Genomic DNA, 23,020 nt, shown 5'->3' on the forward strand with positions numbered 1-23,020 from the left:
TATAAATTTACTCAAATTAAAGTTGATAATTTTTATTAAATTTGAGGCGTTAAAAATGTAACGCTGTGCAAGTGAAAGTAGAACAAGAGTCGGGACACATAAGGTCCGTTTGTTTGTGTTTTTATTCAAAAAAATTGTTCGGGAACATAAATAGAAAAACTATTTCTATTCCAGGGAACAATTTTTGACCAAAGACGTGTTTAGTAAACTTTTTCCGGGAATAAAAAGTGAATAAAAATACGTTTGATAAATTTGTATTCTTTTTTTGTTTCTTTTAATTTTTTAATATTTTTATTTTTCCTTTTTTTCTTTCTTTTTTCTTTTTTTCTTCTTTTGGCCGACGGCCTCACCTAGCCACGGCAAGGCTCGCCGGCCCCGGCGAGGCCGAGCCTCACCGGTGGTTGGGCTTGCCCAGCCACCAGCGAGGCTCGACCTCACCGGATCTGGGCGAGCTCGAGCTCGCCAAGCCTCACCCCGCGCCGGCGAGGCTCGCCCGGCCGAGCGAGCCTCGCCGCCGGCACGCTTGACCTCGCCGGGGCGACCCTCCGGCGAGGTCACCAACCAAAAAAAGGAAGGAGAGAGAAAATTTGTTCTACAAAAGTGTTTATGGACAAAAAAATAACTTGTTTTTTATTTTTTTATTTCTGTTCTAATTTTGTTCCCGAAACAAAAAAAAAATATTTTTGAATAAAAACGCAAATAAACGCGTTTATGTTCTTTTTTGATCCTGGGAACAAAAAAACAGAAAATTTGTTCATGAACAAGAAGAAGAAACACAAACATGCAGGCCCATATTCTTTCACTTTTGCAAGTCCTGTCCTATTCTAGCCTTCATAGGATTTGCTCGCCTGCTGCCTCCTTTCTTCTTCCTTCCCCCCGGCCGCTGCCGCCGCCTCCACTTTACTCTCTCCATACTCTCCAAATCCTCTCATGAGCGAAAACCCAAGAAGCAGCCTATACAACATATGCATCTGCGCATACGTATGCGGTGCAGAGCGAGTCGCAGCTTCTTTCTGGCAGTTTGTCGAACAGGTGGTGAGCGTGTGGTTGGGATTTCGGCAAAACAACTCGATCGACTGGAGTGATGCCTAAAGTCTTCTCCCGAGTGAAGGTTGCGAATCTGGCTTAGCTGCAGTTTGGCATAGCTTGCGGTGTTCCTTGCTCGTCTTCTTGCGAGAATTTCTCGGGAGAATGCTGTTGATTAGGAAACTGATGAGTCGTTCGATCAAGAAAGATCCTCTCTTGAACGGGCGGTCATCTCCCGCTGATGAGTGCATTACAAGTAGGGCCGCAATCTTGGCTTACATGTCTCAATTGGTTGTCGGAAGGTCGCCTTTAGGACGCACGTCCCCCACGTCGGGGACTTGAAGCATGCGTTAAGCGTGCGGATTTGATTGTCAGGACTCTCCCTGAGCCCGCGGTGGAATTTTTAAGTATACGCCAATCTTCGCCGAGACATTTCTGAATGAAGAAATCAAAGTGATATAAGTTTGAGAGATATAAATCATGAAAAATTTATACATTTGTAACAAATTTATCCTTAATTAGTTTCCGTTAAATACTACAGACCAGCTCTCCTTTTGGTTGGACTTGCTAAGCTCGAAGGTGTGATTTGAGCGAGCTCGGATGAAGCATGTTTCTTTCTTGGCCAGAGACCGTCCACTTGAGTCAATCATGTCACGAGCAAAGCTCGTTGTTATCCTCTCATCATGAATTGAGTCCTTACCTTCGTTCGTATGATCCCTAATCAACTCTAGTCGGTATTTATCATTATCGAAAGCATCTGCATTTAAGCTTTCTGAAATCGATCTGGATAGAGAAACTGCCTGAATGAGAAAGACATAAATTAAATTACAATTTCCATACGACAATAGAGTTGCCCGAGGAGCCACGAATGGCCGAGACAGCATCCCTGTCCTCTCACGCTTTTTTCCCGACTCGGTCGTAGTGGGGAATCTCTTTTCCTCCCTGCTCGTGAGTGAAGGTTGGGATCTTTTCCGAGAGGTCATATGTTTCCTTCCTCCCTTTTGCTTTTGCAAAAAGGAAAATTGATTTCTTCCGTCGACATGGAGCGAAGATGACATTTTTGTTCTTCTTTGATTCCGCACCCGACTCAATAACAAAATTTACTTTTGTTTTTGTTGATTTTTTGCAACATTTTGTTGCGTGCAATGATTCCTCTTTTGAGCTGGAAAGCGTCTTGAAATGGCAATAGCTAAAAGGGGGCTATTGAAGTTGTTGCGGAAAAAATGCCCAAAGATACCAATCAAAGCACAAATAATAAAGGATGAAAGCAAAATTGAAATTGCACGAAACATAAGATACGTGTGAAAAACTCAAAACAAGAAAAACTATAGGGAGAGAGGGATTTTGCTATATTTAATAACAAGTACGAGAGTATAATCCAAAAGTTCTAAAAACTATTTGGCGAGCCACCAGATCTAAAGATCCAACGAGAATATAGAAAAAAACAAATGAAGAGAAATAATATGAAGGTTAGGATTTGAGAAGTGTTATTAGATACATTTTTTTTAATAGTCTCAATTCAAAAAATCCCTAAGACAAATGTGCATGGTCTAAAATACCATTATCTCTAATTCGAAAGTCAAAACTCAATAAATGTCCATATTGACTTTAAATCTCCAAAAAAGTATTATGCCAAATACCACAGGACCTCTCTCCCTCACCATTAAAAGTGACCACACAAGGCTACTGCAAAATAGTAGAATTGACGATGCATGCCCTTAAGCCTACATGAGCGTACTCGGTGTAGGAAACAAAGGATGAAATGCCACCAACTTCGCCTAAGCAAATCAAATGGTTAAAACACCAATCAAATCCAAGCGATGCTTGAACTTGGTTAAAGGAACTAGCTTAGTCAATATACTTGTCGGATTATCCAGTGTAGATACTTTTCTCATTGTAACTATACCTTAAGCAATCTAATAATGCACAAAGTGATACAGTATGTCCATATATTTTGTCCTCTTGTGATGCATCGCGTTCTTGGTCAAAACAATTTGCATTTTGGTTTTCGCAACAAATAATGGAGGCTTCCTCTTGCTTAAGTTCCATAATCAAATGTTTCAACCAAAGAGCTTCCTTTATAGCTTCTACTGTTACCATATACCGCTTCCGTCGTTGCCATATACACTGCTTTGATAGTGGATAAAGCAATTGCATCATGTAAAATTCCTCTCCAACTAACCACAAAATCACCAAGTATAAAAGTATAACATTTCAAAGATCTCCTTTTGTCAAGATTACTTACATAATCAAAATCAACGAAGTCAACAACCGAATGTTTTATATCACAACCTCCATCAAAGATCAAACTCACATAGGTACTGAAGAATCAATTTCACAACTTGCCAGTGAGCTTTCCTTGGACGTGCAATATACTTGCTCACAACACTAATAGCTTAGGAAATATATGGACGAGTGCAAACCATAGCATACATAAGGCAAAATACTAGAATATGGAGCTTGAGACATCTCATCTTCTTCTTCTTTAGTAGTAGGCGATAAAGAAGTTGAAAGCCTAAATTGGGATGCTAAAGGAGTACTTACCGATTTCGCTCAAGATTTTCTCAGTATACTTCTTTTGCGAGAGGTATAATTTTCAATCTGTCCGTCTCTTTGAATCTCCATACCTAGAATTTTCTTGGCAGCTCTAAGATCTTTCATATCAAATTCTTTGCTAAGTTGCCTCTTCAAATTTTGTATCTCTAATATGTTATATCCATATTTAATAGAAAACAAATAAAAGAAACAGCATGTAATCTCTTATAGTATACACAACTATCATGTGTACTTCGTGAGTGGCCATAACTCAATATAAAACTATCAAACCTCTTGTTCTAGATCATAAAGGGCTAAGACATATAGATTGTCTCTGCTCGCCATGACTCAACAACGAATCTCTCGGGTTTAGACATATAAATTGTCTCCTCAAGCTCGCCATGTAGAAAAGCAATCTTGACATCAAGTTGCTAAAGTTCTAAATCATAAAGGGCTATTAATGCGAGCAACACACGAATGGAACTATGTTTCACAACTAGAGAGAACACTTCATTAAAGTAGATCCTCTCCTTCTAACTAAAAACTTTTGCTACCGAACATGCATTGAATCTTTCATCTTCAACTCCTAGAATTCTCTCTCTTCTTTTGAAGACCCACTTGCACCCAACAGATCTTTTACCTTTAGGGAATTTCACAATATCCCAAGTTTGATTCTTATGAAGAGACTTGATCTCTTCATTCATCACAACAAGCCACTTCTCAAATTTAGAACAAATAGTACATTCACGGAATGTAGAAGATTCTTCAATACGAAGCTCTTCAACAACTGTAAGAGTATGGCCCTATTTGGTTGGGCATTTAGAAAGCCCTTTGGGACTCTAAAGTCCCTTGGCCAAATGCAAACGCGTTTGGTTCATTTTTTGGGTGGCTTTGGCGAGATGCAATTGCATCTCCAAGTGGCTCTAAGGGGCTTTAGCTGAATGCAAGGGTTGAGATGCTTTGGGAAGTTGTATTTTGGGAATGCAAGTAGCTCGGTTACTATTCATCTTCTCCAACCTCTCCAAGTTGCTGATCAGAGGCCGACGAACACCGACGAAGGGATGGCACACGCCGATGACTGCCGCCTGAGGGTCGGCCGACTTCGGCGACCGTTGCCGGACCTCAGGCAACGTCCGGATCTCGCTTCCCAAGTATTGGCCGCTTGGATCGCGCGACCCTAGGCGATGGTTGCTGGGGTTGGGCGACCCCAGGCGCCTGGTCGCCTAGGTTGTGCGCGGCTGTCGCCTGGTCGCCTGGGTTGCGCGACCCCAGGCAACGGTCGGCTGAGGTCGCGTGACCCAGGCGGCTAGATCTGGCCATCCGGCCACCAGCGCGACCCCAGCGACAATCGCCTGAGGTTACGCGACCCAGGTGGCTGGACTTCAAAAAAGAAAATATAATTTTTTTTGTTTTTTAATTTAATAAAAGTCATTTACAAATGCAAATTTTACCAAACGATATTTTGGCCAAAGTTGTATCTCAATACAAATTTTACCAAACGATATTTGCATTTCGAAAACCTCATTCACCCAAAGGTATTTGTATTTTGGCAAATGCATTTCCCAAAAGCCGAACCAAACGGGCCCTAACTCTTTTTACGATGATCAAAATTGGGAGTTGTTGGAACTGGCTCTTGGAACTACTTCATGAAGATTAACCATACCCAATCTAATCCAAAATAGTTCCACTGTTATTAGGAATTGGGGTTAATAAAATTAAATGTCCCAAATTGGTATCCCATGATATATTTATCCCCAAACTAATTTTTCTCTCACAAAAAGCAAAACTAATACCCATGACCCATATCTACCATTCTCAACATTCCATCCAATATCTCACTAATTTTTCTCTCACAAAAAAACAAAACTAATACCCATGACCCATAATCTACCATTCTCAACACGTACGCAAGAAGGACTTAATGTCGAGAATGACAAATTAGACGTGAAAAATTCACATGTGTCAACACGTACGTATTTTAATGAAATATCAGACGAAATGAAGATAGAGGATGGATTAGGGTTGGGGTATCCATTTGGTATTATTTATGATATAAAAATTAGTGTGGGAGTAAATATGTCATGGGGTACTAGTTTGGGACTTTAGGATTATAAATATAACATTTTGATATGCATGCCCAATTCTCGAGATAACGTTGTACATTACATCACAGCATATTATACTTTTAAAGAAACGGGAAAGATCATGAGCCGACAATGAAGTCGGAATGATTCTATCATGCAAAAATGAAGAAAATGTTAATTCGTAGTATCCCATACGTAGAATCAATGCGACAGAAGTCGAGCTTATAGAAAACGAAATGGTTGGTGCCTTTGGTGGACCCTATTATTTCTTCAATACAAATCTTGTTTGTATTTAGTTTGTCGCCATTACGAGATGCCTTCGAACTCAAATAGGCACAGACCCGAAAGAAAAAAAAATCATATGGGACAAAAGTGCACCCAAGAAAATGGTGCCAAAAAAAAAAATGAACTTCTTTCTTGAGTTGGGTGTTAAGTCAATAAGAGCTAGCGTCTTCTTCACTCAATGTTGACGTCAGAAATTCATTTCCCTTATTTATTTATTTTTAAGATATAAAGAATCTTTTAAGGCTCTATTTGGTAATTTGCCAAACGGTAACAATTTCTATTTTCTTTTTCTTTGTGGGAGAAGATGTAGAATAAAAATTCGTTTGGTAAAACTTTTATTTTCGAGAACAAATTTATATATTTTTTTTTGTTTTCGAAAATACATTTGGAACAAAATAAAAAAGTAAAAAAAAAAAAGTTGATTATTTGTTCCAAAGAACAATTTCAGAATCAAGCCAACCTGTTTTTTGTTTTTTTTTTTTTCTCTTTTCTCTTCTTTCTTCTTGTTCTTCTTCCCTCTCTTCTCTTCTTCAACCGATGTCATTGCCGCCCACTACCGCTAGTTGCCAGTGACTAGTTTAGCAAATTTCGACAAGCTCACCAGAAGCTCGCCCAACCTCCAGTGAGGCTTGGCCTCGCTAGATCTAGCGCAGTTGAACCTTGCCGGTGGCCAGGTGGGCATCACCCAAGCCTCTCCCAGCCACCAACAAGGCTCAGCCGAGCTTTGCCCAGCTACCCGTGAGGCTTGGCCAAACTACGCACAACCCCGATGAGGGTTGGCGACGCTTCGGTGAGGGCGTCGCCGGTGAGGTCGCCGCTCTCATTTAGCCGGTCGCCGGTCATCCCAAGGCCGGCGAATGGCAACCCTTGAAGAAGAAGATGAGAAAGGAAACAAAAAAAAAAGAAAGAAGGAAAAAATAGTAATAAAATTATTTAAAAATTAAAAGAAAATGATTTGAGTAGAAGTTTTAAGAACGGTGTAAAACACAATTCTATTTGGAAATTGAAATTTTGAACAGTTATTCAAACGGTTTAAAATATTTAGAAATTGTTCTTGGGAACAAAATAAAAAATAAATTATTTTTTATCAAAAATTGTTCTCGAGAACAGAAGCGTTACCAAACCCGCCCTAAGCGTAGATTGGGCTTAACACTAGAAGTCAATCAAAACTCGAACTCAAGATGCCGTGAAAGATAAGCAAGCACGCTAGATTGCTAAGTCGATCATGCCATGCGGCGAGAAGAACTCCAAAGGTGATTGTGACGACCCTCGCATCGTGTAATTTCGTTGGACTCCTAAATGAAGGCATTGAGCACCGAATAACCCAATCGATAGTCTAATCATTTCGTATCATGTGGGTTGCTCATATATTCTTGCATTTCAAAATCAATTGTTGCATGAATGAATGTCGATGTCATATGGAAGGGCCATAACCCAGTTCAATTTTCTTTACGCTTCATCTCCTTTTTTTCTTTTGGTGTTCATTTGAAATAATGGATCATACAAGGAAATAGAAACGATATGGATGAGGCGTGACTAAATCTAGATTTGATTAACAGCATTAATACTTAACGGCAAAGATAATCAATATACTTTGCTATAGGTCCAAAGTTCCTCGGACTCTATAATGATCGTGGCAAAGTCGCATTGCTAGAACGTTCAGCCATGCGGACCCAAAATGCCATAAAAATAGCATTTTACCAATGTTCAAAATTGGGAGGAGTTGTTGGAACCGGCTTGAGAAACTACTTCGTGGAGATTAGCCATATAGAATCTAATCCAAATTAGTTCCACCCTTATTGAGGATTAGATTTCATATCATTAAAATCCTCAAACTGGTTATTCATAAATTAATTGTCATCTTACAAAAAATTCCCAATCAACCCAAATCTACCACTCGTTAATATTCCATTTAATAACTCATTAATATGCGTATGCATCTAACAAATGACTGCAAGATGGATTGGACATGGAGAATAACGGATTTGACGTGGAAATCACGTGTGTTGACATGTATTTATTTTGACGTAATATCAAGCAGAATGCCGATGCAGGATAGATTTGAGTAAGGGGTACATATGTTGAGATTTTTTGTCAGACGAAAATTAGTTTGGGTAAATAAACCATGAAGGTACTAGTTTGTGAATTTTATCGGCATTACCCCAAAGTATTATAAGTAAAACATTGGATATGCATACTCAATTGTCTTGATCAATTGTGCATTACATGATAAGATTTCATGCTTCGGAAAAGAAGGGAAAAATCGCTGACAATGGAGTTGGAACGATCCTATCATGAAGTAAGGATAACAATAGTTCTGTATTAATGCCATCAATTATACCGATCTAGTTTATGATAAATGATTTGGTTAGTGCCCTTAATTGGATCAAATCCAATATTTGGGTTTTGACTTTCAAATTAGAGATAAGAGTATTTTAGACTATGCACCTTTGTTTTAAGTTTTTATTTTTTATTTTAAGGGAGACTAAAGGGTCCATTTGTTTGTGTTTCTGTTCAAAAATTGTTTTGGGGAACAGTTCCAATGAACAATTTTTGACTAGAAAGATTCATTTGGTAAACTTGTTCCAGGAATAAAAAATGAATAGAAACACGTTTGGTAAATTTATATTCTTTTTTTGTTTCTTTTAATTTTTTAATATTTTTATTTTATTTTTCCTTTTTTTCTTCTTTTGTCCAATCGCCGGCCATGCCGAGGCCATGACCGACCGATGGGGGCCGGCAGCCTCACCCAGCCACAACGGGCTTGCCGGCCCCCAGCGAGGCCAAGCCTCGCTCGCACCGGCGCTCGGCCTCGCCTTGGCTAGGCGAGTTTGGCCTCGTCCCGATCCGGTGAGGCCGAGCCTCGCTAGGGCCAGCGACGCTCGACCTCACTAGGGGCTGGTGAGGTCGCCGGCCCTCAACAGCCGGTCGCCGGCCATGGCCGAGGCCGGCGACTGGCCAAAGATAAAAGAAGAAGAAAAGAAGAAGAAAAAAAAAGAGAAGAAAAGAGAGGAGAGAGAAAAGAGAGGAGAGAGAAAATTTGTTATTCAGAAGTGTTTCCGGAACAAAAAAAAAAAAACAACTTTTTTTGTTTCTTATTTCCGTTCAATTTTGTTTGGGAACAAAAAAAAAACAGATTTTGAACAAAAATGCAAACAAACACGTTTCTGTTTTTTTTTTTTTTTGTTCCAGGAACAAAAAAACAAAATTTTTGTTCATAAACAAAAAAAAAAAAAACATAAACATGCACGCCCAAAATGAATATGTTTAACAACACATCTCAAACCCTAGCCCTCATATTATTTCCCTTCTTTTGTTTTTCCTATTTTCTCATTGGATCTTTAAATCTAATGGCTCACCAAGTGATTTTTAAAGCTTTTGAACTGTACTCTCATACTCATACTCGTTGTTGAAGATAGTGAAACCTCTCTCTCTCCGTAATTTTTCATGTTTTAAGTTTTCCACGTATATCTTGTGTCTTGTGCAATTTCAGTTTTGCTTTCATCATTTACTATTTATGCTTTTTTTTTTTTTTTTTTTTTTTTTTTTTTTGATTGGTGCATCTTTGGGCATTTTTCCCCCATCCATGTTGGAACAAATTTTGGGCATTTTTTCGTAACAAATTTAATACGATAAAAAATCTCAATATGGTAGCTCGTCCGAATTTACCCAAATGAATTCTTGTGTCACAAAAATTTCAAAAGATTACTCTCATACCACACTTGCATCAAATTAAATTTTGCGTCATAAAAAATTCCAAATCGATACACCCATGTCACATTTATTCTAAATTAATTTTATGCCATCAAAAATCTCATATCACCAAAATTAGAGATATTAGAGATTTCCCAATCGAAGACTTTGGTAACTTGGGATTTTTTTTTTTTTTTTTTGTGACATGAAATTTATTGTAAGGTAAATATGGCATGGACGTACTAATATGGGATTTTTATAACACAAAAATTAATTGGTGGCAAATGTGGCATGGATGTATCAATTAGAAGCCTTGATGATGCAAAAATTAATTTTGGATAAATGTGACATAAGTGCACCGGATCGGAGTTTTGATGATACGAAAATTACTTTGGAATAAATGTGGCATGAGCATATCATTTTGAGATGTTTGATGGTATCAACCATTGAGAGAATGTTACTTTATCAACATTTCAAGTCGGCATGGCCTGAACCATTCTAGCAAAAGAACTTTGCCACAATCATTACTGCGTCCTAAGAACTTTGAACCTACAACAAGGTCTATTGACTTTTCAATAATCTTTGTCACAAAGTCAATATTTTATTTTTAAAATTTTCTTTTTGCAGGAGAAAATTTGGTTTCAAATAGGTGAATAATATCATGGAGGTGCAGGACTAATATATGGATAGAGCACAAGAGTATCGAATCCACAAAAACATATTTATTAAACCCTTAGATTTTGATTGGGAGAAGATAGCTCCTAAATCTAGAACTAGATTAAGAGAGTTCAACCTCTCAAATCTATAACTAGACTAGAACTGCTCCCAATTTTGATCATTGAGAAAATGATATCTCGACATTTTGGGTCTGCATGACTGAACCATCCTAGCGACTGGAATTTGCTGTAATCATTATTAAGTCTTAGGAACTTGACCTATAGCAAGGTATATTGATTATTTTTGTCACAAAGTATCAATAGGGTAAATCAAATCTCGGTTTAGTCGCGCCTCATCCATATCGCTTCTGTTTTCCTGTATGATTTGAAGTTAGTGCTTATAACTTGACAATCTTATACATAGAATTGTCGGATTTGTTGTTAGCGATGGCCACATGCTTTTGTCCCATTATCTCGAATGAAGACGAAAAGAGAAAAGAAGAGATAAATGCAAAGGGGTTGTGTGCCTTTTTTATCGACATCAGCTCATGCAATTGCTGATTTTATAGTCAAGTATTATGAGCGACCCACCCGACACGAAATAATCAGAGCATCGATCGGATTATTTGGTGCTCATTACCTTTGCTTGGGACCCAACTGAGATTATCTGATGCAAGCTAGTTGTGGAAAAATTATCAAAAAAATCTGAAACTCATTATGTGAATGTCAATTCAATTTCAAATTTTCAAGATCGTTAAATTAGTCATATACATTTTGATGATTTGTCAATATAGTCATTCCGGCCATTTTTGGCTAAAATTGCTAATGTAGACGTTAGCCATCCTACATGACATGACCTATATGTACGCTAATGTGGACAATTTTTGCATTTTTGAAAAAGAAGAAAATTGCAAAATAGAAAAAAATTCAGAAATTTTTTTAAAAATTGCAAAACTTATCCACATTAATGGTAATCGTGTTTTATAGGATGGTTAGCATAAACATCAATGATTGCTAGCTGAAATTGGCGGGAAGGACTACTTTGGTAAAGCATTAAAAATTTAGGACTAAATTGATCAAATTAAAAAGTTTAAGATTATATTGACTCTTTCACAATGAATTAAGAATTTTTTTTTAAATATAATTATCCACTACAGTCACCTCGGGAGTTCTTCGCATCGCATAGCATAATTGGCTTAGCAATCTCGCGCTTGCTAATCTTTAAGGCATCTCGATTTTGAGCTTTTGACGGACTTTTAGGGTTGAACCCAATCGATGCTTGCGCGATTTTCCATTTTATTAAAAAAAAAAAAAAAAAAAGGAAAAATGAATTTCTCATGTCAACATTGAGTGAGGAAACGCTTGTTCTTCTTAATTTAACACTCAAGTCAATAAAGAAGTTCACCTTTTCTTTTTGCACCATTTTCTTGAGTGCATTTTCCATCCTATTTGAGTTCGAAGGCATCTCGAAACGGGGACAAAGTAAATATAAACAAGAGGTGTACTGAAGAAATAATAGGGTCCACGAAAGGCACCATCCATTTCGTTTTCTATGACCTCGACTGATGTCGCATTGATTGTATGCATGGAATACTACAAACTTAACATTTTCTTCATTTCTGCATGATAGAATCTTTCCTGTTAGAGATAATTGAGATAACTCTTTAAGATATTTTCCTATATTAGAGATAATTAGAATACATTTGTTAGATTTATGTATCTTTTAACATCATGCAATATCTTATACATATCTTTATTGATATATGTCATATTTGATAACCTTTCATAAAATCTATAAATAAGTTGATGTACTTTATTATGATATACTGAAATATATATACATTTTTTCCAATTTATATTTTCTGTATTCTTACATTTAACTTGGTACCAATGCTAGACGATCTTGAAGTGTGTTAGGTGCACTTTCATCACACTCGGTGCACACCCAAGTGCATTTTTTAAGCTAAAATTGTTTCCTGTCATTTTTTTTCTAATAAGTCCTAATATCCTCCAGTTAAGTTGTTTTCCCTCCCATATGAGGAAGTGCTTAGTCAAGTTCATTCCATAATGGTCATGTTTCAATGCCAATCACAATAGTCACATCCCCCAGTCGAGCCTTTCATAGAGATGGCTTTTCTTTAGATACTAGCCGCATAAGCCCCGCTACCTTATATTTTTACATAGTCAAAACGTCAAATATGCGGACAGAGCACAAGAGTATCGAATCTCAGAAAACATATTTATTAAGCTCCCAGATTTTGTTAGGGAGAAGATAGCTCCTAGATCTAGAATTAGATTAAGAGAGTTCAAACTGTCAAATCTATAACTAGACTAGAATTGCTCCCAATTTTGATATGAGGAAAATGATATGTCGACATTTTGAGTCCGCATGACTGAACTGTCCTAGTGATTGGAATTTGCTGTAATCATTATTAAGTCTTAGGAACTTGAACCTATAGCAAGGTATATTGATTATTTTTGTCACGAAGTATCAATAGGGTAAATCAAATCTCGGTTTAGTCGCACCTCATCCATATCACTTCTGTTTTCCTGTATGATTTGAAGTTAATGCTAATAACTTGACAATCTTATTCATAGAATTTTCAGATTTGTTGTTAGCGATGGCCACATGCTTTTGCCCCATTATCTCGAATGAAGACGAAAAGAGAAAAGAAGAGATAAGTGCAAAGGGGTTGTGTACCTTTTTCTACCGACATCAGCTCATGCAATTGCTGATTTTATAGTCAAGTATTATGAGCGATCCACCCGACACGAAATAATCAGAGCATCGATCGGATTATTTGGTGCTCATTACCTTTGCTCGGGACCCAACTAAGATTATCTAATGCAAGCTAGTCGTGGAAAAATTATCAAAGAAATCTGAAACTCATTATGTGAATGTCAATTTAGTTTCAAATTTTCAAGATCGTCAAATTAGTCCTATACCTTTTGACGATTTATCAATATAGTCATTCTGGCCATTTTTGGCTAAAAATTACTAATGTAGACGTTGGTCATCCTACATGACATGATCTATTTGGCACGACCTACACTGATGTGGATAATTTTTGCATTTTTGAAAAAGAAGAAAATTGAAAAATAGAAAACAATTCAGATTTTTTAAAAAAAAAATTGCAAAAATTATCCACATTAATGGTAATCGTGTTTTATAGGATCATTAGCATTAACATCAATGATTGCTAGCCGAAATTGGCGGGAAGGACTACTTTGGTAAAGTGTTAAAAATTTAGGACTAAATTGATCAAATTAAAAATTTAAGATTAAATTGACTCTTGTACAATGAATTAAGAACTTTTTTTAATATAATTGTCCACTACAGTCACCTTTGGGAGTTCTTCGCATTGCATAGCATAATTGGCTTAGCAATCTCGCGCTTGCTAATCTTTAAGGCATCTCGATTTTGAGCTTTTGACGGACTTTAAGGGTTGAACCCAATTGATGCTTGCACGATTCTCCATTTAAAAAAGAAGAAGGAAAAATGAATTTCTCATGTCAACATTGAGTGAGGAAAACGCTTGTTCTTCTTAATTTAACACTCAAGTCAATAAAGAAGTTCACCTTTTCCTTTTGCACCATTTTCTTGCGTGCATTTTCCATCCTATTTGAGTTCGAAGGCATCTCGAAACGGGGACAAAGTAAATATAAAAAGGGAAAAAATCAAATAAAGACCCAAAGTGCCATCATTTTCTCAAAAGAGGACCTGAAGTGAAATTTGTCTTAAATAAGGACCCAAAGTAATTATTTAGTCTCAAAGAAGGACCTCACTCGTCGGCCGGTGAATAGATACATCTCCGATGTATATTATGGTGGCTTGATTAGGGTATTTTCATCCATTTTTTTTTTCATTTTTGGTTGCCCCTTTCATCGCCTTCTTCGTCCCCCGTTCACTTCTTCTTGCCCAAATCAAGAACTCCGGACTCGAGGAAAGGCCAGCGAGCGCCTGCCGCTAGTAAGGGCCGACGAGGGCTCGACGCCCATCACCAGCAGCGAGCGAGAGCTCGAAGCCCATCGTTGAGAGCGGGCGAGGGCCATCAAGCCCTCATTGGCCATGGGGAGGGGGCCGACCAAATTGAGGCCCTACAAGAAAGTCCTCAGGGGCAAAAGGGGTAGCTGAAGAAGTCGTCGATCCGGGAGTAGTGTGGGCTCGACGGCCCTCACCAACTACAACCGAGGTCACCCTCGCTAGATCTGGCGAGGGTCAACTTGCAAGCCCTCACCCACGCTTGGCGAGGGTTTAATGGCCCTCACCTACTGCCGGCGATGGGCGTCCAACCCTCGCAAGCCCTTACCAACTACCAACGCTTGATAGCCCTTCCCAAGTCCAATGTTCTTGAGAAGAAGACAAACAGGGGACGAAGAAGATGATGAACAGTGCCACCATTGACCCAAAAAAAAATATATTAAAGAACAAGACAACAAAAAATTATTAAAAAAAAAATTGAACAAAAATACCCCTGATCAGGCTACCGGAATATGCATTGGAGATGCATCTATTCACCGGCCAACAAATGAGGTCATTCTTTAAGACTAAATGATCACTTTGGGTCCTTATTTGGGACAGACTCCACTCCAGGTCCTCTTTTGAAAAAATGAAGGTACTTTGAATCATTATTTGAGACAAATTTCACTTCATGTCCTCTTTTGAGAAAATGATGGCACTTTGGGTCCTTATTTGAAATTTTCCCTATAAACAATGTGTACTGAAGAAATAATAAGGTCCACGAAAGGCACCAACCATTTCGTTTTCTATGACCTTAGACGGATGTCACATTGATTGTACGTATGGAAAACTACAAACTTAACGTTTTCTTCATTTTTGCATGATAGAACATTTCCTATTAGAGATGATTAGGATAATTCTGTAAAATATTTTCCTATATTAGAGATAATTAGAATACTTCTGTTATTTTTTTGTATCTATTAAGATCGTGTAATATCTTATGCATATCTTGATTGATATATGTAACGTTCGATAGTCTTTCATAAAACCTAGAAATAAGTTGATGTGCTTTATCATGGCATATTGAAATATATATACATTTTGCCCAATTTAATTTTTTTTATATTCTTACATTTAACTTGGTATCAATGCTAGTCGATCTTGAAGTGCGTCGAGCGCACTCACATTGCACCTGATGCACGCCCAAGTGCATTATTTAAGCTAAAGTTGTTTCCTGTCATTTCCTTTCTAACAAGTCCTAATATCCTCCATTCAAGTTATTTTCCCTCTCATATGAGGAAGTGCTTAGGGTGCGTTTGGGAACGCTTTTGGGAAAAGTCCTTAGCAAAATGCAAAGACCTTTGAGTTTAATGTATTTTCCAAAATGCAAAGTGTGTTTGGTAAAATTGTAGTTTGAAAGCCCATTTGAAGTATCTTTGAGCAAAATGGTGTTTGGAGAAATTATATTTGCAAATTGCTTTGGTGATAAAAAAAATTATCAAAAGAAAAATAAATAAAAAATTGACTGGAAGGGCGGATGGCCGGGAAGGGCAAGTGGCCGCCGGACGTCAGCGAAGACCACCGGCGAGGGTCGCCGGACGTCGGCGACCATTGAAGACCACCGGCGAGGGTCGCCGGGACGTCGGGCGACCACCGAAGACCATCACGCAGGGTCGCGGACGTCGGGCGACCACCGAAACCATCGGCGAGGGTCTCGGACGTCGGGCGACCCCGCCGCGACCAGTCTCCGGGGCGGCGAGGTCCCCGCGACCTTGCGGCCCCCGGATCCGGGTCGCGGCGGGGTCACGCGACCGCGCCGCCCGGATCACGGGTCGCGGCGAGGTCGCGCGACCTCCGGCAACCGCCGTGACCAAGATGCGGGGCGGCGAGGTCGCGGGAGAACCTTGCCGCCCTCGGATCCGGGTCGCGGCAAGGTCGGCGACCCAAACCTCGCCGCGACCCACGGCGATCGCCGCGACCCGCACGGGGCGGCGGTCGCACCACTCCCCGGCGACGGTCGCCTGGGCCACCGCAACCATGCCGAGCCGTCGGCGGCCACTCACTCACAGCTTCGAGGAGCACGTCGTCGGCCTTCACGGAGAAGAAGATGAACAAGACAACAACAAGGGCAAAACCGGAAAAATAAGAGTAGGCGAGGATATTTTCGGAAGAAAATAAAAAAAGTAAACAAATGTCACTTGATGCGAGAAGGCTGAAAGCCCAAGGCACCCCTTCACCTGCCTTGGGCTTTCACCTTGGGAAGGCCCGCCTTTGGCCTAATGGAAATTCCAAGATTGTTTCCAAACACCCTAGCTTTAGCCCAAGTGTCTTTAGAAGCCCAAAGTCCCTTGCAAAGCGATTCCAAACGCACCCTTAGTCGATGGTCATGTTTCATTGCCAATCGCAACAATCGCATCGCCCGGTGAGCCTTTCATGGAAGTGGCTTTTCTTCCGAATGCTGGCTGCATAGGCTGCTATCTCTCTCTGTCGATGCATATTCAGACAGACAAGTAGGCAGTAGCATGAAAACAAGAAAGCAGAGCCCCCTCGTACTTTCTTTTGTTGATTTTCAAATCTCATTTTGTCTTTTTCCAAGTGGGTCCCGCCACCTTATTTTTTACCTAGTCAAAATGTCAAATATTTCAGCACCCCACCCTCGGACAAAGAGAGCGAGGGTAGAGAGAGAGAGTGGCGCGAAGAAAGAAAACCGAGACTGAAATTTTTTCGAATTGGCGCCTCTTTTTCTCTGCAGAACGTGGGTCCCACGAGGACACGTGTCGCGCTCCCACCGCCTTCTTATTTGCCAGCTGGAGCATGAGACGTACCTAATATTTTCTCCCCCCAACCCTTCCTTTCCTTTTCCTTCTCTCTCTACGTATGCGAACAAGTCGGAAGTAGCATCCAAACAAAGAAAGCGGGGCCCTTTGGTTTATCGAGGAGAGAGAGAGAGAGAGAGAGAACCCAATCACGGCTCGTCCTGTGCCTAATCCAATCTGTGGATGCAGTAGATTCTCCCCGATGGCATCCTCTATAGCCAGCGCCTCATTCATTGCGGCCTCGTTTTTCTTCCTCTGCTTCCTCGTCCGATAGCCCGTCAGCATTCACGGGCTGCTACAAAACAAACGCCTCACCCCTGTTCAACACCGCGTCCCGCCTTATATAACCCAAGTATCGCTCGTCTCTCCTCCATGTCGCAAGACATTGCATTTGTTCAGAGAGTTGCTCTCCGGAGGTCGCGCACCTTCCCAAGATGACCCCTGCCCAGAACAGAGCGCCGAAGGTGTCCTCTGTTTTGCTCTGCCTCTGCTGCATTCACGCGTTCTTCTCATGCGCCGTCCGGCTCGTCGCGGGCCAGACGTCCAAGCCGGTCTTCGCCTGCGACGTGGACAGCGACCCGAGCCTCGCCGGCTTCGGGTTCTGCAACACGTCGTTGGGAGTCGAGGCGCGGGTGGCGGACCTGGTGCAGCGGCTCACCCTGCAGGAGAAGGTCGGGTTCCTTGTGAACAACGCCGGCAATGTGGACCGCCTGGGGATCCCCAAGTACGAGTGGTGGTCGGAGGCGCTGCACGGGGTGTCATACCTCGGGCCCGGGACCAAGTTCTCGAGCCTCGTCCCGGGGGCGACCAGCTTCCCCCAGGTGATCCTGACGGCGGCGTCGTTCAATGCCACCCTGTTCGAGACCATCGGGAAGGTTAGCGAGTTACCATCATATCACTCTCTCACTCTTCCTCTTTCTTGCGCTTCTCTGTTTTTGACTTTCGCGTGCGGATTTAGATATTGTATTGGCGTCCGCGCGTCGTAGTCGGCCGCATCATGCACGATGATATGATAGAAAAAAGCTCGAAACTTTTATCCATCGTGATAAGAAAGTTCATGTTGCGAAGCAACTACGGCCATCAGAACGGCTGGCGGGGACCACCGGCCACCGTCACTCGAATCGGTAGATACAATGCGTTAAGTGAATTTAGTTACTTTACACCGTGACATATGAATTTTCATGTAAAAGTAGATTTTTCCGCCTTTTCAAGATTCTGTGAAATCTTTTCATGTCCGTCCTTCAATCTAATTTCCTGCGTCGACGGCTACTGTTCCTGATATCCAGTTTATTCCCGTTGATAGTCGCTACCGACGTCCTAGCTTGTACTGTTGCATCTTGATTGCCATTCTATATCTGTACTCTCTCAATGCGCCATTAAATAAGCCCCGATATACGCGTAGGTTCGTTTCTTCATCCACTATTTGATTTGAATCCAAACCCACAAACTACAAGATCGAGAAGTACAAATGCACATTGCTGCAGATGATCTCCCGGCTCTTTGCTGTGAGATTCTTTTTTTTTTTGGTAAAAATTTGCTGTGAGATTCTTGATGCTAGGGAAAATGAAAACTTGCTTTTTTTGAGGTGAAACTGCAATGGTGAAATTGGTCATGAAAAGTACTATGAAATTGGGAGGAGGAGAAGCGTTAGGTGCTGGAGGGGAAGAAGATCTTATGGTTGGATCCTCAACCACGCTGGCATCAGTTGGTGCCACCTTTTTAGCTGTACACCATATGAACTGCAGTAAGTGCAACCCCCCTAAAAGAAAAAAATAGAGAGAGCTGACTGACCCTGACTTTGTAGGCACCAGGCTAAAGTCTATCCACGCTTGGCTTGTTCCCACAGCCAAGTTTGACGAAAACATCATCAAACCTTCCACTGGGTTGTCTGTACCATTGTGGAAAAACATGTGATGTGGACACAAGAATAGTAGGCTTTGATCATGTGTAAGGTTACTGCGTGTGGAAATCTTGCATACATCGAGAAGAAAAGGACAGTAGAGAAGGGTCTGTGCTTCTACTAGTATCACCGTCATTTGGATCTGTTTGGTTCGTGTTTGTCGGTTGGATGAGATGATAATTACTGGAGCTGGCAAAAGGGTGGTGTCATGAACATTGCCGCGTCATTGCACAAAGTGAGTTCCTTCCTTTGCACTCAATGAGGGGGACCAATCTCAATTGTTAAGTGCTGGAAACAGAGAGCTTTTTATAAGGGAGAAGTATTTAGATGACTCGGCCGGAGGTTCGAATATATCGGGAAGAAAGGATAGATGGGACTAGTGACCAAAAAATACAGGAAAATCACGAGTTGAGCAAACTTAAGTTTTCGCGAAATGGGGGAAAAAGAAACGCATCTGAATCTTTTCCAAGTGATCATCTGAATATACATGATCTGCTCCTTGACTTCTACTTCTGCAATACCTAAGTTTAGGATTATTTGATTCCAATACCCTTAGAATTCATACTATCTTGCTGATTGTCGTCATGTTTCTAGTCCGAAAACGAATTAGTTTCTCGTTCTGACTAGGTCAAAAAATTAAACATTCTAAAGCTCTGCGGAATAATATGGAGAAGAGTGGACGAATTATGCAATAGCTTTGCTGAAGCAGGTGGTTTCGACAGAAGCCCGGGCGATGCACAATGTGGGGTTAGCCGGATTAACGTTTTGGTCCCCGAATGTCAACATATTCAGAGACCCAAGATGGGGGCGGGGCCAGGAGACGCCGGGGGAAGACCCGTTACTCTCGAGCAAGTATGCGTCGGGTTATGTCCGAGGCCTACAACAGAGCGATGATGGAAACGGGAACCGGCTTAAGGTCGCTGCGTGTTGCAAACATTATACTGCGTATGACATCGATAACTGGAAAGGTGTCGATCGATTCCACTTCAACGCTGTGGTAAATAACAATTTGCAGACTTCTCTTTCGTTTTTATTCGATTTGATTTATTGAGCAGTTATATGCATGACCATCTCAAGTTAATCTCCTGTGTCACTTGTGTTGGACTGATCAGGTAACCCAACAAGATTTAGATGATACTTTTCAACCGCCGTTCAAGAGCTGTGTCCTCGATGGCAATGTCGCAAGCGTGATGTGCTCCTACAACCAGGTTAATGGTAAGCCAACGTGCGCAGACCCGGACCTTCTTGCCGGGATTGTCCGAGGAAAATGGAAATTGAATGGGTAACACTCCATTGCTCGTGCATTGCTATTAGATACTTTTGATCAATTATTGCGTTGTTATTTATGCAAAAGGATCGGTTAATGCAGATACATAGTTTCGGATTGCGATTCAGTGGACGTGTTCTATAATAGCCAGCACTATACTAAAACACCAGAAGAGGCTGCAGCTAAGGCCATTTTGGCAGGTAGATGAAAATTTCATACTGTACTTTGATTGATTGCGATGAAGGCGTTTGAGAATTCGCCGTGAAATGCTTCTTCTTTGATGACCGTAATTCCCTTTTTCGACAGGGTTGGATCTTGACTGTGGAACTTTCCTTGGCCAACACACTGAAGCCGCCGTGAAAGGCGGATTGTTGAATGAATCTGCGATTGATAAGGCCATCTCTAATAATTTTGCCACGCTGATGAGGCTGGGCTTCTTTGATGGCGATCCAAGGAAGCAGTTGTATGGAAAGCTCGGCCCGGATGATGTGTGCACACCGAGCAACCAGGAGCTGGCCCGCGAAGCTGCAAGGCAAGGGATTGTGTTGCTTAAGAACACGGCAGGATCATTGCCCTTGTCCTCAACCGCCATAAAGTCCTTGGCGGTGATCGGACCAAATGCCAATGTCATGAAGACCATGATCGGGAACTATGAAGGTGATCAAAGAATTTATGCAATAGACTGCACGACGTTGGATCAGCTTCATTATTAGTACCCGTCACGGAAAATACCTTAATTAGAACTCCTACTTCCCTTGCAGGCACTCCTTGCAAATATGTGACGCCTTTGCAAGGCCTAGCAGCCGTCGTTTCGACAACGTACGTGGCTGGCTGTGCAGACGTAGCGTGTGGCATGGCCCAGACAGATGACGCGAAGAAGGCTGCAGTTTCAGCAGATGCGACAGTGCTTGTAATGGGTGCCGACCAGTCGATCGAGAAGGAGAAGTTGGACCGGGTCGACCTCAACCTCCCAGGCCAGCAGTCGCTCTTGGTCTCCGAAGTGGCGAACGTGTCAAAGGGACCTGTGATCCTTGTGATCATGTCAGGGGGAGGGATGGATGTATCATTCGCGAAGGATAATGACAAGATCACGAGCATTTTGTGGGTCGGCTATCCCGGCGAAGCCGGCGGCGCTGCAATGGCGGACGTGATTTTCGGTGACCATAATCCTAGTAAGATTCAGTCTTTGGCCACTTCGAATTTTTGTAATCCCTTATTCAAATTCTGATTCACTGAGTCGCCAACTTTAACTTGAATCAGGTGGAAGACTGCCAATGACATGGTATCCGCAGTCATACGCGGATGCCGTCCCGATGACAAACATGAACATGAGGCCCGACCCAGCAACGGGCTACCCCGGCAGGACGTACCGCTTCTACACTGGCCCTACCGTGTACTTGTTCGGGGACGGGCTGAGCTACTCCAACTTCAGCCACACTCTAGTCCAAGTGCCGCAGCTCGTGTCCGTGCCCTTAGAGGAGGGCCACGTTTGCCGCTCATCGGCATGCGAATCATTGGAAGCCACCAGCGAGATGTGCTCGAATCTGGCCCTAGACGTACATCTGAACGTCAAGAACGTGGGAAGGTTCAGCGGGAGCCACACGGTGTTCTTGTTCAGCAGCCCTCCATCGGTGCACAGGGCGCCTCGGAAGCACCTGCTGGGCTTTGAGAAGGTGTTCTTGGCCTCACAAAGTGAGGCGCAAGTGCAGTTCAAGGTCGACGTTTGCAAGGACCTCGGCGTGGTCGACGAGCTCGGCTGCCGGAAGGTCGCCCTAGGGACGCACATCCTCCACGTCGGTGACTTGAAGCATGCGTTGAGCGTGCAGATTGGATCGTCCGGGCTCTCCCTCAGCCCGCCGAGACATTTCTGAATGAAGAAATCAAAGCGATAAAAGTTTGAGAGATGTTGGCAAGAACTCCCTCTCAACCGATCCTCATGTAGCCAAATTGTTCAAAAGCAAATTGAAGTTATGACTATTATGTAGCAACTAACTTTGTTTTTAATTTACTTCAGTGACAATAAGTAAATACAACATACCAATACTTATTACAAAAGCTGATGGTAAAATCATGATTGATGCTTATATTTATCAATACTTTTGTAAAAGTATTAATTTTATTTGGTTGTATCAAGATTACAAGATATTTTGATTACTTACATTATTTATTTGCGCAGCGTACTGTCTATTAAAGTACTAATCGATAAGCTAAAATTAGCTTGTAACTTAATTTAAGAATAATAGGTAATATTATTCAAATTAAGTTGGTAATGCCATATAAGAACTAATAATTTTAACACGTTGATAAGTTATTCAAATAAATAATGATAAATTATTACAGAATTTGGTAATTTGGAATTGACTAGATAAATTTTGATAGATGACTCAAATAAGAGTTGTTGGGTTCAAATGAGTTATAGCTCCCAACTGAAGTAAAACTGATAAATTACTATTCGTTTATTTTGTGGAAAATAAATAAATTGAAAAATATTTTCTTACATGTGATTGGTTATATCATTTAGAAAAATTAGTTGATGGAAAAAAAAAATTCCTTATTGATAACATTTCATACTAGAGTAATTTTGTAAATAATGAAATTATTTTTCTTTCAATCATTGTTATAAATAGCACAAATGATCATATTTATAGAAAAAAATTAAATTGCAAATTTCTTACAAAAAAATGCATCCTAAAATTAAGTTAATAGCTATACATTGCTTGTAAGCTAATCAAAATTTCGAGGATACTAAGTAATGTTGGTAATTGACTCAAACAAGAGTGATAAGTAAAAATATCTA

General features: G+C 40.9%; 1 protein-coding gene across 1 annotated transcript; it reads left to right on the plus strand.

Moving 5' to 3' along the window:
* The first annotated feature begins 17,323 nt into the window (after positions 1-17,323).
* LOC104452755 (beta-xylosidase/alpha-L-arabinofuranosidase 2) lies at positions 17,324-22,278 on the plus strand. Its single transcript, XM_010067229.3, has 7 exons — positions 17,324-17,931; positions 19,666-19,953; positions 20,069-20,238; positions 20,326-20,423; positions 20,530-20,880; positions 20,985-21,395; positions 21,484-22,278. The coding sequence occupies exons 1-7, from the start codon at positions 17,491-17,493 to the stop codon at positions 22,092-22,094; spliced, it is 2,370 nt and encodes a 789-aa protein (XP_010065531.2). The 5' UTR covers positions 17,324-17,490; the 3' UTR covers positions 22,095-22,278.
* The last annotated feature ends 742 nt before the right edge of the window (positions 22,279-23,020 follow it).

The sequence above is a fragment of the Eucalyptus grandis genome, chromosome 7 (genome assembly GCF_016545825.1).
Source record: "Eucalyptus grandis isolate ANBG69807.140 chromosome 7, ASM1654582v1, whole genome shotgun sequence".
Taxonomy (NCBI): Eukaryota; Viridiplantae; Streptophyta; class Magnoliopsida; order Myrtales; family Myrtaceae; genus Eucalyptus; species Eucalyptus grandis.